General features: G+C 40.1%; 1 protein-coding gene across 14 annotated transcripts in view; it reads left to right on the forward strand.

The window, feature by feature from the left end:
• The window catches only part of REPS2 (RALBP1 associated Eps domain containing 2), a 245961-nt gene that overhangs the window by 220227 nt on the left and 9375 nt on the right, over window positions 1-16359 (forward strand). For all 14 annotated transcript variants that reach the window (XM_021080774.2, XM_085008577.1, XM_085008575.1 and 11 more), the window contains one exon: window positions 3313-3418. In XM_021080774.2, the coding sequence (XP_020936433.1) occupies window positions 3313-3418 (106 nt within the window). The remainder of the gene's footprint in view (window positions 1-3312; window positions 3419-16359) is intronic.

Consider the following 16359-nt stretch of genomic DNA (forward strand, 5'->3'; position numbering starts at 1 on the left):
GTTCCTAGTTGGATTCATTAACCGCTGTGCCACGACGGGAACTCCTTGAATTGCTTTTTTCATGTGGAGTTTTGAAAGGTCGTTATTATGTTCTAAATACCAATCCGTTGTTTTCTCTTTGGTTTGCTCATGTTTTCTCTCAGTCAGTCTGTGGCTTGTCTTTTCATCCTCTTAACAGAGTCCTTTGCAGAGCAAAAGTTAAAAAATTTTGATAAAGCCCAACTTACTGATTTCTTTTCCTCTTTGCTTGTCACATCTAAAATCTCTTCACCAGACTCCAAGTCCTGAAGATTTTTTTCTTATATTTTCTTCTAAAATTTTTACAATTTTACACTTTACATTTAAGTTGGTGATCCATTCTGTGCTATTTTTTTTTTTTTTGGTCTTTTTAGGGCCACACCTGCAGCATATGGAGGTTCCCAGGCTAGGAGTTGAATCAGAGCTGCAGCTGCCAGCCTACACCACAGTCACAGCCACATCAGATCTGAGCTGCATCTGCGACCTACACCACAGCTCATGGCAGTGCCAGATCCTTAACCCACTGAACAAGGCTGGGGATCGAACCCGTGTCCTCATGGTTATCAGATTTGTTTCTGCTGAGCCACCACGGGAACTCCTCTGAGCTAATTTTTATATAAGGTATGAGATTTGGGTCAAGGTTCATTTTTCAGCCTATGGATATTGAATTGCTTCAGCACTATTTGTTGAAAAGGCTCTTCTTTGTCCCTTGATTTGCGTTTGTCCCTCTGCCAAAAAATCAGTTGACTTTACCAGTGTGAGTCTCTTTCTGGGTTCTTTATTCTGTTCTATTGATCTGTGTGTTTTTCCCTCTGCTGGTAGCACACAGTCTGGATTATATCTTCATTATTCCATTACTCGTTACTATTAGCCATATAATGTCTTCTGTTTTTCCCACTTATTATTATTTTTCAGAATTGTCTTAGCTATTTCAATTCCTTTGACTTTCCATTCAATTTTAGAAGAATTTTGTCTTGAGCGACAAAAATCTTTCTGGAATTTCGATAGGAATCTGTTAAACTTTGGTATCAGTCTAAGGACAGTTGACATCTTTACTATGTTATGTTTCCCAGTCCATGAACATGGTGTATTTCTCCATTTATTTAGATCCTATTTTATTTCTTTCATCAGTGTTATATAGTTTTCCACATGTAAAGTCTGTCCATGTTGTGATGTATCTTAGAACTTCAGTTTGAGTCTTTATATGTGAAATTGTATTTTTGATTTTGATTTCCAGGCGTTCATAGTTAGTATATCAAAGTACTATTGATTTTTGTACATCAGTCTTCTATTGTGCAAACTCACTTCTGTCCTCAAACTCACTTCTCTCCTTGCTGAAGTCACTTTGGTTCTGGGAGTATTTTTAATAGATGCCTTGGAATTTTCTACATAGACTGTCATGTCATCTGCAAATAGGGACCGTTTTCTTGTTCTTTTCAATATGTGTACCTTTTATTTCCTTTGCTTGTATTATTGTGCTGGCTAGGACTTCCAGTGCTGTGTTGAAAATAGTGATGAGAGGAGAAACTCTTGCGTTGTTCCTAATCTTAGGTGGGAAGCATTCAGTTTTTCATTAAGTATGATGTTAGCTATAGTTTTTAGGTAGAGGTTCTTTATCAAGTTGAGGAGTTCATCTCTATTAATAGTTTTATGGGAGTTTTTATCATGAATTGGTTTTGAGTTTTTTTCAGGTGCTTTTACTACATCAGTTGATATGATCATGTGATTTTTTTCTTTCCCCTGTTAAAATGGTGAATTACATTGATTACTTTTTGAATATTGAATCCTTCTTGCATCCCTGGAATAAACTCCTCTTGGTCATGATGTGTTATTCTTTTTTATATTGCTGAATTCTATTTGCTGATATTTTATTACAGATTTTACATCTCTATTCATGAAGGATACTGTTTCTAATTTTGGTCTTGCTAGGCTGCCCCTTTTCAAGTCCTTTTCAAGTCCTTTGGCTGGAGAGAGGAGAATTTTGCCGGGGCTTGGGGGTGCTTTTTATTGTCTGCTCTCATTGGCATTTATGAAATACATGACATCACAAAAACCCAGGGAATTCATGGCTGTTATTTCCCTGGGCACTGAGTTCCCTATCCAGTTTGCTTTCTTCATTCCACGTTGCAGGGTCATCTTATATTGTTCTATATTTTATGTCTAGGGTTTTAACTGTATTTAGTGGGAGGAATAGAGAGAAGTGTGTCTACTCCATCTTGTCCTGAAAGCAAAAATCCAATCCATATCTTTTAAAAAATAAACTTTGACGCCTCTTCCCTGCCTATGTATGGATTAAAAAAAAAATAACTGTTAAGCTTGTTGGGGAAGGAGTGTGTCTTCTAGAGCTGAGCAGAGTGTATATTCTCAATGAACGTTCATCAGATCTCTGCAGTGATCACAGTGCATTCTAGTTCAACTGCTGTGGCCCAGAACCCATCTCCCAGGGATTACAGATATGTGTGTTTCTCCAGGGGAACTTAGATTGCCCTTTTGCTCTGAGCATTCAGTATTTCTTGCTGTGGGATATAAGATTGTAGATTATACAACCACACTGACAGTTTTTTTTTTTTTTCACACTGACAGTTTTGAGGGGGAAAGAGGGTGCTGAGAAAAATGAGGGCCAGACAATCAGTGTACGCGGAGACTGTGATGGGACAAGTGGAACATACGGTCACCTTAGTTATACCTGTTCTGTGAATTTACTGTTGAGTTAATTTGGGATTACTGGTATTAAAACCTTTCGGTGTTTTTCTCAAGTGCCACAGTAGTGTGTTGGTGTATGCACGTGCATGCATGCACTCACACACACACACACTCAGGCATTCACGCCTAATGATGAAGAAATAAAAGAGAGGTATGTAGGCTGGCAAAGTGATTGTCGAATTTTGTACTCTTCTTTTAGACTTGTCCACAGGGGCCACCTGCAGGTCTTTTAAACACCACTGATGGTTGCATGAAAAGGGCATTCCAGTTAGTGTCATTTGTCAGGAAGACATGCTTATTAAAGTGTCTTTGGATAAATGGAACAAAACATGTTCGAAAAGGCCCAATTCACAGCTCCAAGTTACAAAATGGAAATTACTTCAGGTGTAAACAGTTCACCCCGACAAATTTGTTTCATTTGGTGTGTGCTTGCCTGCCTGCCTGCCTATGTGAAGATACGGTTTTATTTTTGGAACCCTGTGATATTAGCCCCTTGTTGGTTAAGAGCTTCTCATGAATCAGAGGGCTCTGACCCGCAGGGGTCCAGACCTCTGAGTTCTGTTTCACTGAACTGTTTGTACTTTTTTGTAGACAGTCATCCAAACAGAAGAAGGCTATTCAAACTGCTATCCGCAAAAATAAGGAGGCAAATGCAGTGCTGGCCCGGCTGAACAGTGAACTCCAGCAGCAGCTCAAGGTAAGGACCTTCTTGAATTTGTATTACCAGACTTTTCATTGGGTTGTTTTGTTTTGGCAAACATTGGCTGAGCATCTGGTTCCATTCCTATTGGTAAGACTTGCCTCTTTGTTCTCAAAGTTCTGTTTTTTTGGTTTTTTTTTTCTTTTCTTTTTTTGGTCTTTTTTTGTCTTTTTAGGGCCACACCCGAGGTGTATGGAGGTTCCCAGGCTAGGGGTCCAAACGGAGCTATAGCCACCACCCTACGCCGCAGCCATGCCAGATCTGAGCTGTGTCTGCGACCTACACCACAGCTCACAGCAACGCCAGATCCTTAACCCACTGAGCAAGGCCAGGGATTGAACCCGCAACCTCATGGTTCCTAGTTGGATTCGTTAACCACTGGGCCACAACGGGAACTCCCTCAAAGTCGCTTTGGAAGGCAGAGAGTGCCATATTTAAATTTCATGGGTTGGTTCTTATATCCTTAGAGGAAGACTAGTAGCTTTAATATGTAGAGTGCATGTTATGTGCTAGTTAAAAAGACAAGAGAATCTATTACAAAGGCCCTTTGAAGCATTCTTTATTGTCCAGAGCTCCTGGGTAAACCTTTAATTTGTTTAGCTCCTCCGTGAATGATGCTCTACTGACTTCAGTGGAAGAGCATGGCCCTGATCCTATCAAAGACTCACCCCGTCCCCTGGTACCTTGGAAATGGTTCCATGTCACCTTCTCAAGGACATCACCCTGTCTTATTGCCTCTTTCTCTTCCCCATTAATCTCCCCTGTATTCGTTTCCCAGAGCTGCCCTAGCAAAGTACTGCAAACTCAGTGGCTTTAAATAACAGCAGTTCATTCTCTCCCAGCTCTGGAGACTGGGATTCCGAATCAGGGCTTCAGCAGAGCCTGCTGTCTCTCCGAAGGCTCTAGGGGGCAATTCTTCCTCGTTTCTGGTGGCTGCTGGCAGTCCTGGATGTTCCTTGGCTTGTAGATGCATCACTCAGATTTCTGCCTCCGCCGTCATGTGGCGTTTTCTCTGTGTCCCTGTCCAAGTTCCTCTTCTTCTTGTGCCCTCTTCCTGTAAGATTACCGGTCATTGGGCTAGGGCTCATCTTAATCTCTCACAGTCTCATTTTTAACTGGATTATATCTGCAGAGACCTCGTTTCCATGTAGAGTCACATTTATGGGGGTGGTGGCGGGTTAGGAGTTAAACATATCTTTTCGGGGCACCCACGCCATGGCCCGATTCTCCAGTGGAAGGATCGCCGCCGTCCGCACGTAAACCCGCGCTGGTGCTGAGCGTCATCTGGAGCCCACATCCTCCTTCAGCGGCGCTGGTCTCCTTCCCAGCCAAGGTTCTGACCAGCAGTTGTGTCCCCTCACTTCCCTGAGCGTCACCCTCTGCTCACCCTGCGCTTACAGCCCAGTTCCTGGGGCCTGTGTTAATATGACTGCGATTTTCAGAAACTTCTACGCTGTTGACCAGTGCCTTGCCCTCCTCTGAACCCTCGTCTCTAACCGGCTCTTGGGGTGCCACGCTTTCCTTGCTGTCATTCTGTCTCATTGGCGGCTCCTCTTTACCGCTCTCTGCCCACTCTGCCTTTTTTATTTTCTCTAATATACTCCCCGCATTTGCCCTAATAGTTGTTGTGAACATTTTCAAGCATCCAAGAAAGTGAAAGAATCATACAGCGAGTATTTTCATAGCCACCATTTGGGTTCTGCCGGTCACATCTTGCTGTACGTGTTTTATCACCCAGCTGTCTGTTTTCTCGGTTCATCTTATTCGTAACATGTTTTCAAGTACCTTGCAGACATCTATATCCATCCCCTAAATATCGTAACATGCGTATCATTAACTAGAGTCAGTATTTTCTCGGGTTTGTCTCATGGTGTAAGTTTTTTACACCGGGTATGAACAAATCTTAAGGGTACGTTTGCTGACTTTGTCACAAATGCGTATGCTTAGGGATCCCCAACCCTTATCAAGATACAGGACGTTACCATCTCCCTGGAAAGTTCCCTCCTGCGCCTTCCCAGTTAATTTCTGTCCCACTCGCACAGAGGTAAGCATTATTCTAAACTTTTTATGCCATAAACTTTTTTTGCCTATTCTGTAAGTTTTATGTAAATGTGTCCTGTAACGTGTGCTTTGATGTAAAGCGTCTTTCACTTGGTACAGTGTTTTTGAGATTCATGTACGTTGTTGCATGTCTCTGCGATCTGTTCCTTATTGTTCAGTGGAATTCCATGGAGTGAATATGCTGCAATCTGCTTATCAATTCCCCTATGAATGGGCACCTGAGATGTTTCCAGTTGTTGGCTATTTGGAATAAAACCTCATTTTTGAGTAAGTCTTTGTGTGGGTGGAAATACGTTCTCGTTTCTTGGGGATAAACTCCTCGGATTAGGATCAGTAGGTAATACGGTGAGCGTGTGTGGTTGCTTTTATCAGAACCTGCTAGAGCTTTTCCCAAAGTGGCTGTAGCGTTTAGTTCGGCCCCCACCACTGAGCGAGAGCTCTGGTTGGGCTCCGTCCCTGTCTGCACTTGGTGTGATTCCTTTCATTTGTAGCCAGTCCTGTGGTGATGTAGTTTTATCTTGCATCCCCTTGGCACTTTTCTGTGTGATGATTTTCTTTTCATGTATTTTATTTTATGAAGTGTCTTTTCCAAATATGTGGCCATTTGCAAATCGCTTTCAGTCTTTTTTTGTGGCATCGTAGGTAGATGCTTTTTGTCTTATCTTGGTTACCAGCCCTTTGTTGAGATTTATATTTTAGGAATAGTTTCTTCCCATCTTTGTTTTGCCTATTAACTTTCTTAACTGTATCTTTTCAAGAACAGAAGTTTTAAACTTTGATAGTCTGATTTATCATTTTTTCTCTTATGTTTATTACTTTCTTCCTATATAAGAAAACTTTGCTTACATCTAAATATGAAGATATTCTCTTACGTTTTCGTCTAAAGGTTTTATTGTTATAACTTTTACATTTAGGCCCATGATACATTTTTTTTGGTCTTTTTTTAGGGCCGTACCAGTCACATATGGGGGTTCCCAGGCTAGGGGTCGAATCGGAGCTGTAGCCGACAGCCTACACCACAGCCACAGCAATGCCAGATCTGAGCCGAATCTGCGACCTACATCACAGCTCCTGGCAACGCCAGATCCTTAACCCACTGAGCGAGCCCAGGGATCAAACCTGCATCCTCATGGATACTAGTTGGGTTTGTTAACCACTGAGCCACGACGGGAACTCCCATTTGGGTTTTTTTAACAGTACTTAATTGAGATGTGATCGTACATACCTCAGTAAAGCTGTGCATATTTAACATCTGCAACATGATGAGTTTGGAGATAATTACACATCCATGAAGCCATCGTAGTTTATGCCACAAAATTGCCCATCACCTCTAAAAATCTCCTGTTGCCCTTCTTCTTCTTCTTACTAAAAGTTGAAGTATAGTCGCTGTATGATGTTATATAAGTTACAGCTTTACAATACACGGATTCCCAATTTTTAAAGGTTATATTCCACTTATAGTTGTTATAAAATCTTAGCTATAGTCCCTGTGTTGTATAGTATATCCTTGTAGCTTATTTTATACCTAATAATTTTTACCTCTTAATCCCCTCCCCTGCCCTCCCCCTTTCCTCTCTCCAGTGGTAACCAGTAGTTTCTTCTCTGTATCTGTGAGTCTGCTTCTTTTTTTGTTATATTCACTAGTTTGTTGAATTTCTTTTTATATTCCATGTATAAGTGGTATCATGTAGTACTTGTCTTTCTCTGTCTGACTTATTTCACTTCCAAGTCCATCCATGTTGCTCAGGTGGCAAAATTTCATTATTTTTTAGCGCCTCGTATAATTATCATTTCTACTATGTGGAGAGAACATTTAAGATTTACTTTCTTAGAAGCTTTAAGTATATAGTACAGTATTGTGACCTATAGTCACTGTGCTATACATTAAATTCCCAGAGTTTATCTTATGACTGGAAGTTTGTACCTTTGCCCAACATCTCATTTCTTGTACCCCCCAGCCCCTGGCAAGCACCATTCTACTCTTTTTTTTTTTTTTTTGGTTTTTAGGGCCGCATCCACGGCATATGGAGTTTCCCAGGCCAGGGGTCTAATCAGAGCTGTTGCTGCCAGCCTACACCACAGCCACAGCAATACCAGATCCGAGCCACGTCCAGGACCTACACCACAGCTCACGGCAACACCGGATCCTTAACCCACTGAGCGAGGCCAGGGATCGAACCCGCAACCTTATGGTTCCTAGTTGGATTCGTTTCTGCTGCGCCATGATAGGAACTTCCGTTCTACTCTTTTTATATAAATTTGATTTTTTTACTTTGTACATATTAAGTGATATCATATGGTATTTGCCTTTCTCTGTCTGACTTATTTCACTTGGCATAATGTCCACAAGGTCCATCCGTGTCACAAATGTCAGAATTTTCTTGTTTCTTATAGCTGAATAATATTCTGTTGCATGTATGTACCATGTCTTGTTTATTCATTCATTTGTAGACAGACACTTAAGTTGTTTCCATATTTTGGCTATTGTACCAATGCTGCAGTGAACATAGAAGTGCACATACCTTTTTGAGATCCTGATTTCATTTCCTTTGGATACCCAGAAGTGGGATTACTAGATCATATGATGGTTCTGTTTTTCATTTTGAGAAACCTCCATTCTGTGGCCGCATCAGTCTCCATTCCAACCCATTATACAGGGGTTCCCTTTCCTCCACATTCTTGCCAACACTTATCTCTTATCTTTTTGATGATAGCCATTCTAACAGGTATGAGGTGATAGCTCATTGTGGTTTCGATTTGCATTTCTGTGGTGTTTCGTGATGTTGACCGTGTTTTCATGTAGTTCTTGGCCGTTTGTTTTAGACTGTTGTGTTTCCATTTTCATTTGTTTCAAGATTTTTTTTCTTTTTATGGCCACACCTGTGGCATATGGAAGTTCCCAGGCTAGGGGTTGAATTGAAGCTGCAGCTGCAGGCCTATGGCACAGCCGCAGCAACGCTCGATCCGAGCCACATCTGTAACATGTTGCATTGTGGCAATGCTGGATCCTTAACCCACTGAGCAAGGCCAGGGTTACTATCCTTAGCTGCATCCTCATGGACACTGTTAGGTTCTTAACCCCCTGAGTGACAGTGGAAACTCCTGTTTCAGGATTTTTTTATATTTCTTTTTTTGATTTCTTCTTTGACCCATTGGTTGTTCAGGAGTGTTTTGTTTAATTTATACGTATTTGTGAATTTTTAAATTATCCTCCTATTACTGATTTCTAGTTTAATAACTTTGTGGTTGGAAAAAGTACTTGGTATGATTTCAGTCTTCTTAAATCTACTAAGATTTGTCTTGTGACCTATCATGTGATATATCCTGGAGAATAGTCCATGTGTGCTTGAGAAGAATGTGTATTCTGCTGCTGTTGGATGGAATGTTCTACATATGTCTGTTAAGGCCATTTGGTCTAAAGTATAGTTTAAGTCCAAGATTTCCTTATGGATTTTCTGTCTGGATGATATACCCATTGTTGAAAGTGAGGTATTGAAGTCCCCTACTATTATTATATTGCTCTCAGTTTCTTCCTTCAGATCTTTTCATATTTGCCTGATATGTTTAGGTGCTCCAATGTTGGGTGCGTATATATTTATGATTGTTATATTTTCTTCATGAATTGACCCCTATAACATTATATAATGACATCTTTGTCTCTTTTTACAGTTTTGGCTTAAAGTCTATTTTGCCTGATAAAAGAACAGCTACCCCTGTTATCTTTCGGTATCTACTTGCATGAAATATCTTTTTCGTCTCTTCATTCTTTCCTATGTGTGACTGTAAAACTGAAGTAAGATTCTGGTAGGCAGCATGTAGTTTGGTCTTTTTTTTTTTAATCCATCTAGCTGCTCTATGCCTTTGGATTGGAGAATTTAATTCACTTACATTTAAAGTAAATATCAAGTTCTCTGGTGGCCTACCAGATTAAGAATCTGGCATTGTCACTGCTGTGGCTCAGGTCACTGCTGTGGCATGGGTTTGATCCCTGGCCCAGGAACTTCCACGTGCCATGGGTGTGGTAAAAAAAAAAAATATGGATAGGTAAGCATTTACTAATACTATCTTTCTATTTTCTGGCTGTTTTGTAGTTCCATTCTTCCTTTCTTCCTCTCATACTGCCTGCCTTTGTGAATTGATGATTTTCCGTAATGGTATGCTTCAGCCATCTTCTCTTTATCTTTTGTGAATCTGCTGTAGGTCTTTGTTTTTGCTTTCTGGTTATCATTAGGCTTACATAAAACATCTTATAACAGTCTGTTATTTGCAGGTAACAGCTTGGATTGTGTAAAAAAACTCTACCTTTTTACTCCCCTTTTTTGTTCTTGATGTCATAATTTACTTCTGTTTATATTGTGTATTCATTGATTTATTGTAGATAGTTATTTTTAATACTATTATCCTTTAATATTTATGCTAGATTTAAGTGGTTAACATACCACCATATTATGGTATTAGAGCAGTCTGAGTTTGGCTATATACTTACATTTACCCCAGCATATTGTATCTTTTCATGTTTCTAGTTAGTATCCTTTCATTTCACCTTCAAGCACTCCTTTCTAAATTTCTTGTAAGGCAGGTCTAGTGATGGTGAACTCCCTCAGCTTTTTATATATCTGGGAAAACCTTTATCTCTCCATTTCTGAATGATAACTTTGCCGAATAGAGCATTAACGGTTGGTAGTTTGTTTGTTTTTTTTAATTTTTTTTATAGCACTTTGGATTATCATCCCATTCTCTCTAAAGGTGCCTGCTGAGAAATCCACAGATAGCCTCATTAGAGGTCTCTTTGAAGGTACAAGTTCCCTTTCTTTTGCTGCTTTGAGGATTTTATCTTTGTCTTTGAATTTTGACAAGTTTATTATAGCAAATATTTTATTTTATTTTAGTCTTTTCAGGGCTGCACCCAAGGCACATGGAGGTTCCCAGGCTGAGGGTCAGATCGGAGCTGTAGCTGCTAGCCTATGCCACAGCCACAGCAATGCCAGATCTGAGCCACATCTGTGACCTACACCACAGGTCATGGCAACACTGGATCCTTAACACACTGAGCGAGGCCAGGGATCAAACCTGCATCCTCATGGGTGCTAGTCAGATTCGTTTCTGCTGAGCCACAATGAGACCTCCTATTATAATGAGTCTTAAAGAGGATCTGTTTAAGTGAGATTGTCTCATGATATGTGAGTTTCATGAGCTTGGATATCCATATCTCTTACCAGATTTGGGAAGTTCTCAGCCATTATTTCTTCAAATAAATTTTCTGTGCTCTTCCCTGTCTTCAATTTCTGGAATTGTAATAATTCACAAATTATTTCTTTGAAGGCATCCCTTTTTCCATTCTTTTAAATTCTTTTTTCTTTGTTCTTCTCTGACTGGATAGTTTCAAAGTCTCTGTCTTCTCTCTCAGATTCTTTCTTTTGCTTGATGCATTCTGATGTTGATGCTCTCCATTATATTTTTAATATCATCCATTGTATCTTTCAGTTCCAGAATTTTGTTTGGGTCTTTTTTTTTATGATTTCCTTGTCTTTGTTGAACTTTTAATTTTGTTCATGTAGTGTCGTTTTCCTGATTTAATTTGATTTGTTTTTCTTCGTTTTCTTGTGGCACATTGAGTTTCCTTAAAACAGCCATTTTAAATTCTTTATTGTGTAAATCATAGATCCCCATGTCTTTGGGATTGGTTACTAGGAGATTATTGGATTCTTTGGTAGTTTGTGTTTCCTTGAAGTTTTGTATTGCTGTCTTCATATTTGAAATAGCAGTCACCTCCTCCAGTCTTTACTAACTGTTTTCAGGAGAGAAATATCTTCCATTAGCCCTCTTAGAGATTCTGAGACTTTCTCAGATCTTCTGTGGATACACCTGCTCAACGTTTCTTGCTCCTTCTTGTGGCAGAATTCTTTTTTTTTTTTTGCTTTATTTTAGGGTTGCAGGTGTGGCATATGGAATTCCCAGGCTAGGGGGTCAAATTGGAACTGCAGAAACACAGGATCTGAGCCACATCTGCAACCTACACCACAGCTCACGGTAACATGGGACTCTTAACCCACTGAGCGAGGCCAGGGATCGAACCCGCATCTTCATGGATACTAGTTGGGCTCATTACCATTGAGCCATGACGGGAACTTCTGAATTCTTAAGCTTGTATGCCTTTTTCTGATCCTGCAGAACACCAGACCAAATGCTGACAGCCTCCTTTTTGCTTTCTCAAAGGTGGCACTACAGCTCAAATTTGTGGTCTCTTCTGGCCCACAGATTTGGGTCCACAAAGCTTTCTACATGTGCTCACTCATTCTTGCTGCTGTCACCAGGAGTGTAATCAGGGAGCTGGCCACAGGGGTGGTGGTGTGTTGTAAGGCCCATGGAGTGCTGAGAATGCCCCATGGCCAGTTGGAGCATCCCCAGGGGCTTGTGAGTGGGCTTCCTGATGGAGTCCCTCAACACATTTAGTAGGATCTGTGTTCCTTTAATACCCTTTGAGAATCCTACCTGCTACTCTTCCAGTCTCTTACCACCCCACAGTCAGATAGTTCATAATTCAGTACTATGGATGGGGAGAGAGAGAAATGAGGATTTTTGACAGTGTCCCACCCAGCTGGGGAAACCAGATATTTATGCACTCTTCCTTCCCCCATGGGAGAAATTATGGGCCAAGATCTCTCTTAGTCCTAAGCTGTGCTTCCTTGGCAGGAAGGGTGATGCAAGTAAAGTCAAACAGTTGCACTTGCCTCCCCTAGGGCATCCAGACATGTGTTTTTGTTTTTGTTTTTTTTTCTCTAGCATTGGGCTGAAACTTCTCTACTTGAAACCTGGATTTCCACAAAGTCTTTTTCATCTATGGGTGATTGTCTAAAACACTAGCGTCTCCCAGACTGAAACCAAGAGGGGCTAGAGATGGTTCATGGGCCACTGCTGGGTCCAGAGCTGGAAATGAAGTGTGTGCCTATTATTAAATACATGGCTGGGCAGGACTCCTCTCTTGGTGTACAGTGCTGTATCCCATAGTTCTCAGAAAGGCACTTTGTCTGTGAATGGATGCCAAATTGTTGTTGGCAAGAGAACATGGACAAAGGATGTCTTCTTTAACCATGATGCTGATACCACTCCTGGTAGTTCTATGTTTAATTTTTTTTTTTGGCTTTTTTTAAGGGCTGCACCTACAGCATGTGGAAGTTCCCAGGACAGGGGTCAATTCTGAGATACAGCTGCTGGCCTGTGCCACAGCCATAGCAATGAGGAATCTGAGGCGCATCTGTAACCTGCACCACAGCTCACGGCAACGCCAGATCCTTAACCCACTGAGTGGAGCCAGGGATTAAACCATCATCCTCGTGGATGCTAGTCAGGTTTGTTATTGCTGAGCCACAGCGGGAACTCCTATTTTTAATTTTTTAATGAACTTCCATAGTGTTTTCTTTAGTGGCTGCACCCAGTATCTATGATCCATCCTGAATTAAGTGTTATGTATGCTGTGAGATTAGGTTCAAGGCCCATTTTTTCCCCCATATCAGTATCCCATTAATCTAGCCCCATTTGTAGTTTCTTTTCTTCTTTGGATCACTCTGGTACCTTTGTCAAAAATCTAATGATCATATCAGTGTGGATTTATATATGGGTTCTTATTCTGTTCTATTAACCTATTTGTTGATCTTTATTCTGCTACCATACAGTCTTGACTTCTCTTGCATGTAGTAAATCTTAAATCAGATAGTATAAATGTTTCAAGATTCTCTGTTTAGATTTTTAAAAATTCCTCTTAGTGTTTCCAAGTGTATAAGTATTATATGTTTTTTGTTAAGTTTATTGCCTTTTTTGGTGACACTATTGTGAATTGAAATTTTTTTTTAGTTTTATTTTCTAATTGAACTTGTGAAAATCACAGGATACAAGATCATACAGATAGCAATAATATTTCTTTTTTTTTTTTTTTTTTTTTTTGTCTTTTGTCTTTTGTTGTTGTTGTTGTTGTTGTTGCTATTTCTTGGGCCGCTCCCGCGGCATATGGAGGTTCCCAGGCTAGGGGTCTAGTCGGAGCTGTAGCCACCGGCCTACGCCAGAGCCACAGCAACGCGGGATCCGAGCCGCGTCTGCAACCTATACCACAGCTCACGGCAACGCCGGATCCTTTAACCTACTGAGCAAGGGCAGGGACCGAACCCGCAACCTCATGGTTCCTAGTCGGATTCGTTAACCACTGCGCCACGACGGGAACTCCTTTTTTTTTTGTTTTGTTTTGTTTTGTTTTTTTTGTTGTTGTTGTTGTTTTTTGTTGTTTTTTTTTTGTTTTTTGTTTTTTTGTTTTTTTGTGCAATAATATTTCTATGTACAAGCAATGCACAACTGTAACAGAAATTTTACAAACATTGGCGCGTCTACTGTGGCTCAGCAGTTAACAAACCCAGCTAGCATCCATGAGGACTCGGGTTTGATTGCTGGCCTTGGTCAGTGGGTTAAGGATCTGGCGTTGCTGTGAGCTGTGTTGTAGGTCGCAGACATGGATCGGATCTTGCATTGCTGTGGCTCTGGTGTAGGCTGGTGGCTACTGCTCTGATTGGACCCCTGGCCTGGGAGCCTCCATATGCTGCGGGTGTAGCCCTAGAAAGACAAAAAGTAAAAAAAAAAAAAATTTAATTAAAAAAATAAAAACATTATCATTCACGGTAGCGCACCTCATCTTCCAAACGAAATACTTAAATATAACTTCTTCAGAAAACACAGAATCTATATCCTCTCAGCTACAAAGCACTGCCAAAAGAAATCCAAGAAGACATAAATAAAGGGAGAGACATATGCTATTTGTGGATTGAAAAGTCAACATAGTAGTGATCCTATTTTTCTCCTAAGTGATACACAGATTCATTGCAACCAATCAAAATCCCAGCAGGTTTTTCGTACCAACTAATGCTATGATTTATATGTAAAGGCCAAGGAATAGCTAAAACAAATTTGAACAAGAAGAACAAAGTTGGAGGAATCACTTTTTCATATCAAGCTTTGGTAATTAAGACCACATGGGATTGCTGAAAGATCAGTGGAGCAGGATAGTGAGTCCTGAAGTAGACCACATTAATAGAGCCATTTGATCTTTGACGAAGGTACAAAATCAATTCATTGAGGGAAGAGTGGTCTTTTCAATAAGCTGTTTTGTTACAATTGGCCATCTGTATGTAAAACTGAACCTTGGTCGAAAACCTCACTCCTGATCCAAAGATTAACTTGAAATGGGTCATAGATGCCAGTGTAAAACACAGAGGTGTAAAACTTGTAGAAGAGAGCATGGGAACACGTTTTTGTGACCTGGGGTTAGAAGAAATGATGCCAAAAGCACAATCCGTGAGAGAAAAAAAAAATCAATAAATTAGACTTACTGTGCCAAAAACACTGTCAAGAGAATTAAGAGACAAGCTACAGACTGGGGGAAAACATTTACAACCCACATATGTGACAGAGGACTTGTGTCCAGATTATATAAAGAACCCTCAAAACTCAGTAATAAGAACTCTCAAAACTCAAACAACTCAACTTGAAAATGGTCAAAGGACTTAAACAGACCCTTCACCAAAGAGGATATAAGGATGGCAAATGAACACGTGAGAAAATATTCAGCATCGTTAGCCATTAGGCAAATGCCAATTGAAATCAAAACCACATACCACGACACACACATTAGAATGGCTAAAATAGAAAATCATGACAACACCAAGTGTTGGCACCTGGAACCCTCATGATTTGGTGGTGAGAAGGCTAAATGGTACCCCACTCCGAAAAATCATTTGAGGTGGTTCCTTAGCAAGTTATATATACACTTACCCTATGACCCAGCAGTCCCACTCCTGGGTATGTACCTTACTGAAATGAAAACTTCGGTTCACCCAAAATGCAAACATTCATGTGATAGCCAAAACTTGGGGAAAAACTCCTATGTCCTTTGAAGGATGAATAAATAAACTGAATACAATGAAATTGTACTCAGCAGTACAAAGGAGTTATACATACAGCAACTTGAATGAAACTTAAAGGCATTATGCTGGTGAGACAAGCCAGTGGCAAAAGGTTATATACTGCATGAGTCCTTTTATTTGACATTCTTGAAAAGGCAAAACTATAGCGCTGGAAAACAGACCACTGGTTGTTGAGGGTTTGCATGTCAGTGAGTATGACCAGAGAGCTTTCTGGTTGTTGGAACTATAATGTACCCTCTCAGTTGTGCAAATCTAGAAATGTGTTAATATTTATAAAACTGTACACTAAATGAAAAAAAAAGTCATTCTTACCATATGATAATACAGAATAAAATTATTTTTGAAAATGTCAGAGTTTGTTCTGTTTTATGAATCTTTGTATGTGACCTTGTTCTTGTTTCGCATTTTGCTCTTGGACTGCGCTCCTCCCCCACCTTTTCCTTTGCTCTGGTGTAGCTCCCTGTCACCCATTGGTCTCTGTACTTAGTAGTCCCTTCTGTTTTGGAAACCCATATTCTAGAGTTCTGGGTGTTGTCTTGATTTTTCTTGATCCTCTCCTCCTTCCATTTCCCCTGTTCCTGATATTTTTAAGACACTGGATCTGTTAGTTTGGTTTTCTAATTTTCTCTTCTATTTTCTTTCTTTCTTTCTTTCTTTTTTTTTTTTTTTTTTTTTTGGTGTTTGTATGTGGAGGCATACTTATTTTTAAATTCTGAATTTTCTCTTATTTAGAAATAAAGAGTTCATTTTTTTTTGGTTCTCTTTCTTTTTGATGGTATCCTATTGTTTCATTGATGTCGTATCTTCTCTTAATGGTAGTTTTTCTTCTTCAGTACTTGCTTTTTTATTTTGATGTTTGTGTATCTTTTGTAGTTTTTTTTAATTATTATTAAAGTATGGTTGATTTGCAAT

Source organism: Sus scrofa, chromosome X (genome assembly GCF_054392235.1).
Source record: "Sus scrofa isolate SSC_HxYL_T2T_F1_AM1 chromosome X, Sscrofa_HxYL_maternal_Yorkshire_Landrace_v2.0, whole genome shotgun sequence".
Classification (NCBI taxonomy): domain Eukaryota; kingdom Metazoa; phylum Chordata; class Mammalia; order Artiodactyla; family Suidae; genus Sus; species Sus scrofa.